Below are 13,078 nucleotides of genomic sequence, written 5' to 3'. Positions count from 1 at the left end.
AAATCAAATAATCAACAAAATTTGGCACAGTTGATAGATAGTTGAGTACTTTAAGCATCTTGACAAGGGTTTGATCTCTGACCGTGTGTATAAAAAAAAAATTGTTGGGAGAGGTTATACCCACGATTGCGCAATCTCTCCGCCTCGAGGGGATTAACCCTTGATTTTTGACTGAGGGATACCCTTGAAACAATTTTCAAAAATAAATAAATAAAAAATTAAAAAATCAAATAGATTCATTTCTATTTATTCCAATCATAACTACTGGTTTTTCATTTTCTAAAAAAAATAGTACCCTTAATATTACTAGGAAGGTCGCTAATGAGATGCTTGTGATTTAAAAGGAGAGGAACCCCTTTTTCTGTAATAAAATTACTTAACGAGTAAATATTTTTTTTGGTGCTTAGCAAATTTCACGATACCGACTTTAGTCTCTAACAAATAAAAAGACTATTTGTGGTCCTTAAGAAATTAAAAAATGACTTATTTAGTTGAAATCGTGGTCCCTCATAAATTTAAAAAAGATCCATATTAATCCCTTAAAAAGACTAAAATGGGTCAATTTGAATTTCTTAGAGACCACGAATAGCCTTTTTATTTGCTAGGACTAAAGTGGACATCGTAGCCGAGGATCGAAAATGATATTTACTCTTACTTGACTAGTTACTGGACATTAGAGTGTGTATGATAATTTTTTCAGAATCAAATTTTTAAATTTTTTTATTCTGAGGAATATAAATAATTAGAAATAATATTTGACAAAACTGATTTATTTCTTTTGCTCTCGAAAATAAATCGATTTAATTTATGTTATAATAATAAAAAAATTGGAAAAAATTGATACTCTTTATGCCTCCTATTTCCAATCATGTCGTCTTCTACCTATTAGGTAAATTTCTCCTCTCCTCTCCTTCTCTTTGTGACTCAATCTATTCAAAATATTGTTACTCTTCCTCCCCTCCCTGTTATATATTTTATGAAATTTATCTCCCATACATTTTTCTCTATATATCTATGATCTATCCATTACCTCTTCTAGAGTCTCATTGCGTGCAGTGGCGAACTGAGAGTGAAACATTTTAGTTTTGGGAATTGAACAGTGAACCACAAATATTATATTTGTTTTAGTATTTTTATTGTATTGAAATATTTAATTTTTATATATTTTAGTATTTTCCTGAAATAATTATTATTTGTTAAAAAAAGTACATTACTAGGAAGGGCGCTAATAACATGCTTGTGATTTAAAAGGAGAGGAACCCCCTTTCTGTAATAAAATTACTTAACTAGGTACTAGACATTAAGGTGTGTATAATAATTTTTTCAGAATCAAATTTTTTAAAATTTTTATTTCGAGGAATATAAATAATTAAAAATAGTGTTTGACAAAATTAATTTATTTTTTTTTCTTGAAAATATACCGATTTAATGTATGTTATAATAATAAAAAAATTGGAAAAAATTGTTACTCTTTATGCCTTCTGTTTCCAATCATGTCATCTTCTCCCAATTAGGTAAATTTCTCCTCTCCTCTCGTTCTCTTTATGACTCAATCTATTCAAAATATTGTTACTCTTCCTCCCCTCCCTATTATATATTTTATAAAAAAATTGCAAATTTGTTCACACATTCGTATTTATCTCACATATATTTTTTTTTTATATATCTATAGTTACGCATAAGGGTGTTAATGGGCCGAGCCGAGTCGGGCTTTAATATAAACGTATCAGACTGACCTTAGCCTGTTACCTGTTACAAATATAATATTGGTCTGTGGCCTGGTTTATTTACAAAAATTAAAAGTCTGTCTTAGCTTGTTAAAAAAAAAATAAGACAATAGAAATCCACAAAAAATCAATTTCCAGATAGAAACCTTAGCTTCCAATTTGCATTAAAAAGTATAATAAAATAAAAATAATAAGAACAAATAATAGACTATCCATATGCAATTAAACCGTGTCAAATTTTTAAATATGATATTTGCGGTGGAATGTATATTTTTTTTTCAAAAACTCAAAATGTGGACTTAGTCACATTATTTAGCCCATTAATCATGCACTGATATGTATTTTTTTGTAAGAAAATAATAGTTGTTTCTTTCATAATAAAAAAACATATTAATATTAAAAAGTCAAAATAACAAGCAGCACATTTACTTTACGTCTTTGTTTTTCCTTGTAGAATTTTCTTGCACATTGTAGGTTTGAACCCCACCATCAACCTTAGTTTCTTTTTTATTTTTTTGTCATTTTTAATCTTTCTACATCTTATATCTTCATCTTCATATCTCTTGTTCGACGGAGATACAAAGTGCAGCAAACCAATCGCCGAAATGTTCATCTTCATATTCCATGGTGGAATGTTCATCTTCATAGATCCGGTCGCTTTTCACTGGTGACCGTGCCTCCATCTCCGAAATCATCACCACCACTTCGTTCCGCGGCCACCACACCATCTCGCCACCTCGCATACCACCTTGTCTCTTTCCCCATTGCGCTGACCACGCCACTGCTGCAGCTGCAAGTATCTTGGTGGTATGCATGATTCATGTTGGTTCAAGGAAGAAGAAGATGGTGGGGGTGCTGTGTAGCTGTTGGTTGGAATGGAGAAGAAGATGGAAGAACGGTAAGGTCTTTGGAGTGGGTGACGGTGTTTTCGCCGGTCAAGGAAGAGGACCATGAGTGGCTGAGTTCTAAAAATCATTTTATGGCAAGGAGATGGCTATGGAGGAAGGTGATTTGGGCGGTGGCTGGTTTCTTGGTTGGGTCGAGGAGGTGGGAGGTGGTCCGGTTGTGTTATTGGGAGTGGTCTTGGTTGGCGGTGGGTGTAGGTCGAGGTTTCTAAAAAAATAAAGAAAGAAAGAAGAGACCGTTCACATTAAAATGATTAATAAAAAAAAAAGTTAATGTAACGGGTCAGCCTCCCAAGCTCAAAGGTCGGGCTTATCCATGAAAGCCTCAGGCCTTTTAAATAAAAAGGCTTTTATATGTGTTCAAATTTGAGCCCAATAATAAAAAAGTTTGACTGGGTCAGGCCAGGTCGAAACAGGCCAGGCCTAAGGCCACTGGCCTTATTATCACCTCTAGTTACGCACACTCTCTTTCTTATTGTTATGTTGTCACTTTGCGCGCACACACCCCTTTGGCTAAGCCATATATTCTTCTTCTGTGCACAATGATCTGCTTGATTCCAGGATATCTAACTCATAGATATCTTAGAAAGGGCACCTAAATCCAAAAGCAACATACTAGCCCATTGAACTATCTCTAGACAGAACAAAATCTATTGCCGTGTTCAACTACTGTTCAAATGCTTCTGTCCAATTATTTAAATGTTATCTTTAATCTGTTAAAGAATTAGGGGCATGTTTGGTGCATAGTATAGGATAAGGCCTGATAGTATAAGGCCTGATAGTATAAGGCCTGATAATATAAGACCTGATTGTATAAGACCTGATTGTATAAGACCTGATTAAATTTTAATACTATCCAGCGCTTGGTATGATATTGTATAAAGATAATATCCTCCAATATTTAAAAAATTAATATATTAAAAAATTTATTTTAATATATAAATATTAAAATGATATATTAGTTCTTGGGAATTGTACTTGTAAACAATATTAATACATGAACCCCTTATCAGGCCTAATCCACCACTCCTAGGCCGGATTAAGTTATACATAATTTTGATGTATAAAGGGGTCCTGCTGTATAAGCTTATACTATACGATGGTCACACCAAACAACTGAAAATGTCATAACGTACAGTATAAGCTTATACTATCAGGTCTTATACATCACACCAAACATGCCCTAATAATTTCTGAAGTTAGATTTTGGTATTTCAACCCGATTTAACAAGGGTAAAATAACACTCTCCTTAAATTGAGGATTTTTTTTATTTTGTTGTTTAAATCATCAAGCAATTTATATTTTTTTTAAAGTTATATAAACACTTCTCAAAATATCGAATTTTCAATTTTGAATCTTTGATAGTGAATTCGAGTTTGGTAGGACCATATAGGCAACCAAATTCTTTATATCAATTTTTTTTAATTTTTTAATTTCTTTTAGTTTTTTTCTTAAAAGTAATTTTTAGCTTAAAAAAGAGATAATTTACAATTGATACCAGTTGAATTAAATAATTTATATTTCAATTGTATATATTATCATCTATGCTAATTTAGTGAGGGTTTCCGTGTGAAAATATTAAGGGGTGTATTGGATTATGATTTTAAAAGACTTTTTTGAGCTAAAAAATCTTATAGATTTTAAAAGACCATTTAAAATTGGAGAGACTCTAAAGACTTTTTTAAAAGACTTTTTTTACAATCAAGATTTCTTAAGATTGGATTTTTAAGGATTTCAATAGAATTTATAAGATTTGAAAGGACAATATGGATTTATAAGATTTTAAAAAATCATATGAATTTTTAACAAACATTCAAAATTACAAGAGTCAATAAAAAGGGAAAGATTATACTTACAACCTATTTTGTTTACAACCATATCTTAACCGTTAATTTTCATAAATCAACGATTATCATTTATTGCAAATTAAATATTAATTAATGAGTTTGATTTGCGAAAATAATAACCGTTGATTGACGGAAATCAACGGTTAAGATATGATTGTAAAAGATTGTAAACAAAAATAGGTTGTAAATATAATATTTCCCATAGAATGTTTTGTTTAAAGATTTTTTAGCTCAAAAAAGTCTTTTAAAAAAGTCTTTAAAGTCTTTCCAATTCTAAATAGTCTTTTAAAATCTATAAGATTTTTTAGCTCAAAAAAGTCTTTTAAAATCCTAATCCAATACACCTCCCTTATATTTTTCACTAAAAAGTCTCACGAAATCCATACCAATAGAAAATCCATTTAAATCGTCGAATTTTTGAATATTACAAGATTGTGATTCCATTGTTTAAAATCTTGATTAAATACCAACGGATTTGGACGGATTCTAAAATAATCCTTTAATATCCTAATCGAATACCACGTGACTTTTTTTCAATTCATTAAAATTCTAATCGAATACCAATAAATTTTTTTATCAAAAAACAATCCATTAAAATCCTTTAAAATCTCAATCCAATACATCTCCTTAACGTCAAATCGCAATTCTATCAAAGACTTTTTTTTGGGCCAATATAAGCCTTCCCAGTAAATAGAGACACGGTGTAGCTGAAATAGGTTGAAGAAGAACCCAGTCCAATATTTTAACTGACCATAGCCAATTCCATTTCAGCCCAGCCCACAAAAGCAAAAAACCCTAGGTTTCGGATCATTGGCATATTCCTCATCATAACCTGATTCTCGTTTCACTATATAGCAACCACATAGACTGAACAAGCTGCGTTTCCCTTGCGGCCTCTCTCTCTCTCTCTCTCTCGCTCTCGCTCTCGCTCTCGCTCTCGCTCTCTCCTAGGTTTGTTTTCTCTTGCACAACAGAAGTTCTATACTAATGGAATCGTATCAGATCTCTGCTTTTATGATTGTATTTCTTCAAGATCTATGATTTAGATAAATAGTTTGTGATATTTTGTAAACTTTGTATGTCTCGCCTTTGTTAACTTACTTACTTGTTATCCTTGGCGTTGACCGATTTTGTAGCCTTTTTTTTGCATTCAGCATGTTTTCCCCTGACCTTGGTTCAACGAGGATTCTGATATTTGATAATTCATGGTGTATCTACAACATAGTTTTAGCTTTTGATGATATTAAGATTAGTTGTTTTTCTATTACTTTCTTTTTACATATCTGAATCGATTGTTAATTAGGTTCTGTTTGTTCGAGTAGTTGGAAATTGGGAATAGATTACCTGTAACGCTTATTAGTTATTACTACTGGGAAATAGTTGTTGATTTAACACAACCTCTTCCATTACGGATGTATCAGCCTTTGAGAAGTATGCTAGTGTTGGATCTTGTTGTTGCAGGTCTCCTGTATTTTGTTACTCTGATTTTTGTTTTCTGGGTATATGAAGCTTTATTTTGGGATTTTTCTTTTGTCAAATTGAGCAGAGGGTTCCAGGGAACGTTTAACAAACTTGAAACTATCAAACTTATAGGCTTATTGCCAACAAGTTGTCTACTTTGCTCAAATTTACTTGTTAGGATTCTAACTTGATTAACCTTGAATGTAGCTTGTAGTACTATTTAATGTATTGATAATTATTTTTGCTATTTTTTCAAGTTTGTATTTTGCGGTCTTGTAGGTTATTTTGATACTCTTCCTTTTTAATTTCTTCTGTTTTTGGGCTAATTTTTTCTTTGATTTTTTTTATTGCAGTCTCATTCTTTAAACTCTTTTTGGTGGAAACTAGGAAACAGTCAAAATGGTAAGTCAGCTTAAAGATACTGGTGTTGGTGGATTTTCATTTAGTATCCATCATGTGAACTGTGTGCTATGTCAATTTGTGCAGGTGAAGTTTACAGCGGATGAGCTTCGTCGCATTATGGACTACAAGCACAACATTCGTAACATGTCTGTTATTGCACATGTTGATCATGGTACGGATTAAACTGGCACAAATTTTATTTGTTCTGATTATTGCTTTTCTGTGATATCCTTCCTGATTTAAATTTGATCGTGTGATTTGGTCTTTGTAACTGGATATGGAATCATGGTTACTTCATTATTGTTTTTATGTTTAAAAAGCTTCTAGGGAACAATTACTTTGGCCCATTTGTCCTAATGACACTTCTTTGTTCTCTCTAAATGCAGGAAAATCAACTCTCACTGATTCTCTAGTGGCTGCTGCTGGTATTATTGCACAAGAAGTTGCAGGTGATGTCCGCATGACAGATACAAGGGCTGATGAAGCTGAGCGTGGTATCACAATCAAGTCAACTGGTATCTCTCTTTATTATGAAATGACCGATGAAGCTCTCAAGGCCTACAAGGGAGAACGCAATGGTAATGAATATCTCATCAATCTCATTGACTCCCCTGGGCATGTGGACTTCTCTTCTGAGGTTACAGCTGCCCTTCGCATTACTGATGGTGCACTTGTGGTGGTGGATTGTGTTGAGGGTGTCTGTGTCCAAACTGAAACAGTTCTCCGTCAGGCCCTTGGTGAAAGGATCAGGCCTGTTTTGACTGTTAACAAGATGGATAGGTGCTTCCTCGAGCTTCAGGTGGATGGAGAAGAAGCTTACCAGACATTTCAAAGGGTTATTGAGAATGCTAATGTGATTATGGCTACATATGAAGATCCCCTTCTTGGTGATGTTATGGTGTACCCTGAGAAAGGAACTGTTGCTTTCTCTGCTGGTTTGCATGGTTGGGCTTTCACTCTGACCAACTTTGCTAAAATGTATGCCTCAAAGTTTGGAGTTGATGAGTCAAAGATGATGGAAAGGCTCTGGGGTGAGAATTTCTTTGATCCAGCCACCAAGAAATGGACCACCAAGAATTCTGGTTCTCCTACATGCAAGCGTGGTTTTGTTCAGTTTTGTTATGAACCCATCAAACAGATAATTGCAACTTGTATGAATGATCAGAAGGATAAGCTGTGGCCTATGTTGCAAAAGCTTGGGGTCACCATGAAATCTGAAGAGAAAGACCTGATGAGTAAAGCATTGATGAAACGTGTCATGCAAACCTGGCTCCCAGCAAGTAGTGCACTCCTGGAAATGATGATATTCCATCTTCCCTCCCCCGCAACTGCCCAAAGGTATCGTGTGGAGAATTTGTATGAGGGTCCCCTTGACGATACTTATGCAAATGCTATCAGGAATTGTGATCCTGATGGCCCTCTGATGCTTTATGTCTCAAAGATGATTCCTGCATCTGATAAGGGTAGGTTTTTTGCTTTTGGGCGTGTCTTTGCCGGTAAGGTATCTACTGGTTTGAAAGTCAGAATTATGGGTCCAAATTATGTCCCTGGGGAGAAGAAAGACTTGTATGTTAAGAGTGTGCAAAGAACTGTCATTTGGATGGGAAAAAAGCAGGAAACTGTTGAGGACGTGCCTTGTGGTAACACAGTTGCCTTGGTTGGATTGGACCAATTTATCACCAAGAATGCAACTTTAACAAATGAGAAGGACGTTGATGCCCACCCTATCCGTGCTATGAAGTTTTCTGTCTCGCCTGTGGTTCGTGTTGCTGTCCAGTGCAAGGTTGCATCAGATCTTCCTAAGCTTGTTGAAGGTCTTAAACGGTTGGCCAAATCTGATCCTATGGTTGTGTGTACTATGGAGGAGTCTGGAGAGCACATTGTTGCTGGTGCTGGAGAACTCCACCTTGAGATCTGTTTGAAGGACTTGCAGGATGATTTCATGGGTGGAGCTGAGATTATTAAGTCTGACCCTGTTGTGTCCTTCCGTGAGACTGTCTTGGAGAGATCTTGTCGCACTGTGATGAGCAAGTCACCCAACAAGCACAACCGTCTGTACATGGAAGCAAGACCAACGGAGGATGGGCTTGCAGAGGCTATTGATGATGGCCGTATTGGTCCAAGGGATGACCCCAAAGTTCGTTCTAAAATTTTGTCTGAAGAGTTTGGTTGGGATAAGGATCTTGCTAAGAAAATCTGGTGTTTTGGACCTGAGACCATGGGACCTAATATGGTGGTTGACATGTGTAAGGGTGTCCAATACCTGAATGAAATTAAAGACTCTGTTGTTGCTGGGTTCCAGTGGGCAGCAAAAGAAGGTGCATTGGCTGAAGAAAACATGAGGGCCATCTGCTTTGAAGTTTGTGATGTTGTTCTGCATACTGATGCTATCCACAGAGGTGGTGGCCAGATCATCCCTACTGCAAGGAGAGTCTTCTATGCTTCCCAGTTGACTGCCAAGCCTAGGCTTCTTGAACCTGTTTACCTGGTTGAAATCCAGGCACCTGAGCAGGCACTCGGTGGCATCTACAGTGTTCTTAACCAGAAACGAGGGCATGTCTTCGAGGAAATGCAGAGGCCTGGTACCCCATTATACAACATCAAGGCATATCTCCCTGTCATTGAGTCCTTTGGGTTCTCCAGCACATTGAGGGCTGCAACATCAGGGCAGGCTTTCCCACAGTGTGTTTTTGATCACTGGGACATGATGTCATCAGATCCATTGGAGGCTGGATCACAAGCTGCACAGCTTGTTACTGATATTCGCAAGAGGAAGGGCTTGAAGGAGCAGATGACTCCACTTTCTGAGTTCGAGGACAAGCTTTAAATATTTGGCCTACCCATTATGAATCTAGCTGAGAATTTATGTTGAACCGTAATAACCTGTTTTAAAGTTCAGAATTGTGATTTTTGTTTCCGTTATTGTATTTTGTTATTTAAATGTTCAAGGAAAAACTCTTCTTATATTGTATTCAACTGGAAGTTATCTTCTTGCGGGTTTGTGACTGTAGATTGGTAAAGTGCATTGCAGTGATGTCGATTGAACTATTTATGAACTATTTATATTTATGTGTTACTGTGATTTTGTGTTTCATCAGGTTTCTAGGCTTTCATTAAACTTCTTCTTGCGGGTTTGTGACTGTAGATTGGTAAAGTGCATTGCAGTGATGTCGATTGAACTATTTATGGGAGTTTCAGTTAGAAGATACTCTTATTTCCGTTGACAATATTTATGTGTTACTGTGATTTTGTGTTTCATCAGGTTTCTAGGCTTTCATTAAACTTCTTCTTGCGGGTTTGTGACTGTAGATTGGTAAAGTGCATTGCAGTGATGTCGATTGAACTATTTATGGGAGTTTCAGTTAGAAGATACTCTTATTTCCGTTGACAATATTTATGTGTTACTGTGATGTTGTGTTTCATCAGGTTTCTAGGCTTTCATTAAACTTTTTCTGTTTAGTTTATGAATTTGGTTTGTTTGTGTTCCGTGACGGGCATTCAGGCTCATAAGCTTTTCTAGTGTACGCGATTCCAGTTCATCTGGAGACGTTTTTCCATTAAAGAGAGCCTAAATTGGATAAATTGTTCAGTCCATTTGATGCTATAAGCTGCGTATGCTATATTAATTGCACGTTGATCATCATTTTGTTACTTATTAGGACAAGTCAATCTCGAAATGAGAAGTCTAAACCACAGCAACAGTTGAACTGAAACACGTTTAACGCATATAATAAAGTGATAATATCCAACATTTAGCACCATTCATACACGGCCAACTACATATTACACACGGTCAATAATTATAAAGACAAACTTTGTCATTAGTGCAATTCCAATCTATGACATTTACTAGAAATTTCACCCATCTGAATGATATAAATTGAACCTCGGTGATTGTCACACCATTTATTTATTCTTAATATTAATATAAAAACTAATACAAGTAGAGTGAATCAGACGAAACACCGAAAGTCTTGCTTATATATAGAGACCATTGACCGTTATCCCACCATCAACACATATGGTCTGTCCTGTTATGAGAGAGGCTGCAGGTAAGCAGAGGAATGCCACCAATGAAGACACTTCATCTGGTTCTCCAATCCGTCCAAGAGGTGTTCGTGAAATAAAACTATTAAGAACTTTTTCATCTTTGAAGTGCTGCAAGGAAACAATGACAAGGGTCCCTCAGTTTAGAGATAAGAAAACAAATGATAAAACCCAAGAATTGTTGGTCCGACCTAGTTAGATTTCAGGATTTGACCTGTCCAAAAGATAATTGGTTCGATTATTGAAAATTGTAATTCTTGAAAAGGGTGAAGAGGCTCAAATTTCAAAGCCAGATTATTCGAGAAGTCCGAAACCAATTTATACCTTAAAAAAAAAGGAAAAAAATGATAAAAGAATAATGTACCAACTATATAAAATTACCTTTTCACCAAGAGGGGTTCTGATTGGCCCTGGTGCAACGCAATTAGTCCTTATATTGTCTTTTGCCCACTCGCATGCCAAATTTTTTGTCAATTGGTTGATTGCTCCTGCATGTTAGAACACATTTACTATTTTACTCCACCTACTTTTACATTTTTATTTATTTTTAATGTCACGTCTTATTTGTAATTTTAGCAAGGAATATAATTCAGCTCAGTAATGAGCTGTTACAAATAAAAACTTGTATCAAGCACAATCATGCAGAAACAACAGACCACCGTACGAGGGACACCCATGTAGAAGCAGAACACCATTGTTCTCTTAATCACGTGGTCACATGTAACAATTAAGTAGTTTGTTTGTTATAGTAGTTAGGTTTCAGTTGTAACAGCTTTCATTAGCTAGTAGTAGCCTATATATATATATACACATATATATATATAGGCCTGGTCGTGAGTAATACACATAAAAGATTTGATAAATTATTTACCAATCAAATGCGAGTGAAACATGTTAACGTACATGTTTAAATCGCACATCATCTCCATACACGACTTATTCAAAAATTAGCACATCATCTCCATACACGACTTATTCAAAAATTAGCACAATGCAAGATGCACATCTTGTTAGTGCGCGCTCTAGTCGCACACCCCTCATAAGGTCAAAAGGCCTACCCTTCTCACTCTTCCTGAAGAAATAAGATGATGAAACAGTTACCTTTTGTTGCACTATATATGGATCCTAGTTTTATTGATACCACACCAGCAATGGAGGATATGAAAACGATACTTGCAGCCTCTGAAGCTTTTAGGAGAGGATGTGCAAGCTGGCTTATGTGGAAAGCAGACTCAAGATTCGTACTAATCAGAAATGAAAAATCTTCCTCTGCAAAATCCAGGGCCTGTTTCTGTATGTTTGTTCCCACGTTGTTTACCTAAATCCGTTCATAAATGTAAGCTAATAGAACAAATAATAATAACGTTAACCAAAAACAGAACTATATTCCAAAAAAGTGGATTTCAAATTAATCCTGAATCTTTAACTTCTTACAATTGTAGTTAACCCAGTATATAATAAGAAAAGGTGGAAAAATTAACTTCAACTTCATGCCATTGAAATAAACTACTCACAAGGATATTGAGTTTGCCATTAAACTCAGAAGAGACTCTAGTTATGAGCTCCTCTCTTTGTGCACGAGACGCCACGTCATGGATTGAACCGGTAACTCTGTATCCTTTTGTCTCCCATTGATGTAAGGATTCATTGAGTTGAGCTTCGTTCCTAGAGCAAGTGTGTACAGTGGCCCCTAGCTGTGCCAACTCCTCCACGATAGCATATCTAGTAAGAGTTTACATCATAGGAACAGTTAGAAACCACCCACCTTATGCAAGATCCACTTTATTTGTACAAATACGTTGGCTAATATGATAACATGTTTGCTTTGTACAAATTTCCCAAACAAGATTGTGTTTAGAATAACAAGTCTTTTATTTTATTTTTAAACATTATTCCACTTGCCTCTAACAAATCTAATTTATTCACACATAAGTCATACAAGTGAATCAACAAATAAGATTAAATATAATATATTATTTTGATACTGCAATAAGTTAATCTTATTATATATATATATAGATATCAAGAAGAGGTAGAAGAGCTCAAGATAGCAGCAACCCAATTCCTGCCGATCCACCAGTGACCAGAGCAGTCATCCCCTGTAAAGACCACCTTTTGCTTCTGCCAGCTATGTTTGCTTCAGCCATTTCTCCTTAATTTCTCTGCAAAACTGACCTATAAAATATCTGATACTTCGTATTTTTACCTTCTCTCAGTTGGTTCTATATATAATGATTATACACAGGAAAAAGTTCGAAGTGACATTATGGCCTGCCTATCCTAACTTTAATTACATAGTAACTTAGAGAGTATACATATCATGTAAACTTATATATCAAGAGAATAGTAGTTAATTGCGTCGCAATAGCCCGCGAGCCACGCCGCAATAAATCGCACCGTGCGGCACCGGAAGGCAATAGCAGTCATTGCGATCACATTTGCGGCCATATTGCTGTCATAAGTTAAAATGTCAAATTTGTCCTAAATTTAAATGTGTAACAGAAAAAATTTAAGTGTTTTTTAGTCTATTCGTGTCTCTCTCTGTCACTTATGCTATCTTTGTCTTTAAAAAATGTTTTTTTTTTTTTTTTTTCATTATTTTTGTCATATATCTATTCCGCTATTTCCGCAACCGCAACCCACTATAACGCTATACCGTTTTTCGGGGTTGGCCGCGACATGCCGTAA

At 35.4% G+C, this 13,078-nt stretch overlaps 2 protein-coding genes across 2 annotated transcripts; one reads left to right on the top strand and one right to left on the bottom strand.

Moving 5' to 3' along the window:
* Nucleotides 1-6,294: 6,294 nt before the first annotated feature.
* LOC133311415 (elongation factor 2) lies at nt 6,295-9,319 on the top strand. The gene is made up of 3 exons (XM_061512465.1): nt 6,295-6,343; nt 6,428-6,515; nt 6,730-9,319. The coding sequence occupies exons 1-3, from the start codon at nt 6,341-6,343 to the stop codon at nt 9,168-9,170; spliced, it is 2,532 nt and encodes an 843-aa protein (XP_061368449.1). The 5' UTR covers nt 6,295-6,340; the 3' UTR covers nt 9,171-9,319.
* A 1,002-nt stretch (nt 9,320-10,321) lies between these two features.
* Nucleotides 10,322-12,582, bottom strand: LOC133311416 (tropinone reductase homolog At2g29340-like). The gene is made up of 5 exons (XM_061512467.1): nt 12,449-12,582; nt 11,905-12,112; nt 11,492-11,708; nt 10,772-10,878; nt 10,322-10,501 (listed from the first exon to the last, which is right to left on the bottom strand). The coding sequence occupies exons 1-5, from the start codon at nt 12,535-12,537 to the stop codon at nt 10,322-10,324; spliced, it is 801 nt and encodes a 266-aa protein (XP_061368451.1). The 5' UTR covers nt 12,538-12,582.
* Nucleotides 12,583-13,078: the final 496 nt, after the last annotated feature.

The sequence above is a fragment of the Gastrolobium bilobum genome, unplaced genomic scaffold, assembly GCF_033153095.1.
Source record: "Gastrolobium bilobum isolate Gb01-03AN ecotype WA unplaced genomic scaffold, APGP_CSIRO_Gbil_v1 utg14925, whole genome shotgun sequence".
Classification (NCBI taxonomy): Eukaryota; Viridiplantae; Streptophyta; class Magnoliopsida; order Fabales; family Fabaceae; genus Gastrolobium; species Gastrolobium bilobum.
The sequence above is the reverse complement of the archived record's forward strand: the minus strand, read 5'-3'. Positions and strand labels throughout refer to the sequence as shown.

Excerpts from the sequence above, each read along its gene's own strand:
- LOC133311416 (XM_061512467.1), bottom strand. The coding sequence starts at position 12,537 with ATGGCTGAAGCAAACATAGCTGGCAGAAGCAAAAGGTGGTCTTTACAG. Across the intron at positions 12,113-12,448 it reads GGTGGATCGGCAGGAATTGG|ATATGCTATCGTGGAGGAGT; the intron begins GTTGCTGCTATC and ends AACTCTTACTAG. Across the intron at positions 11,709-11,904 it reads ATGGCAAACTCAATATCCTT|GTAAACAACGTGGGAACAAA; the intron begins GTGAGTAGTTTA and ends GAACGGATTTAG.
- LOC133311415 (XM_061512465.1), top strand. Across the intron at positions 6,516-6,729 it reads TATTGCACATGTTGATCATG|GAAAATCAACTCTCACTGAT; the intron begins GTACGGATTAAA and ends CTCTAAATGCAG.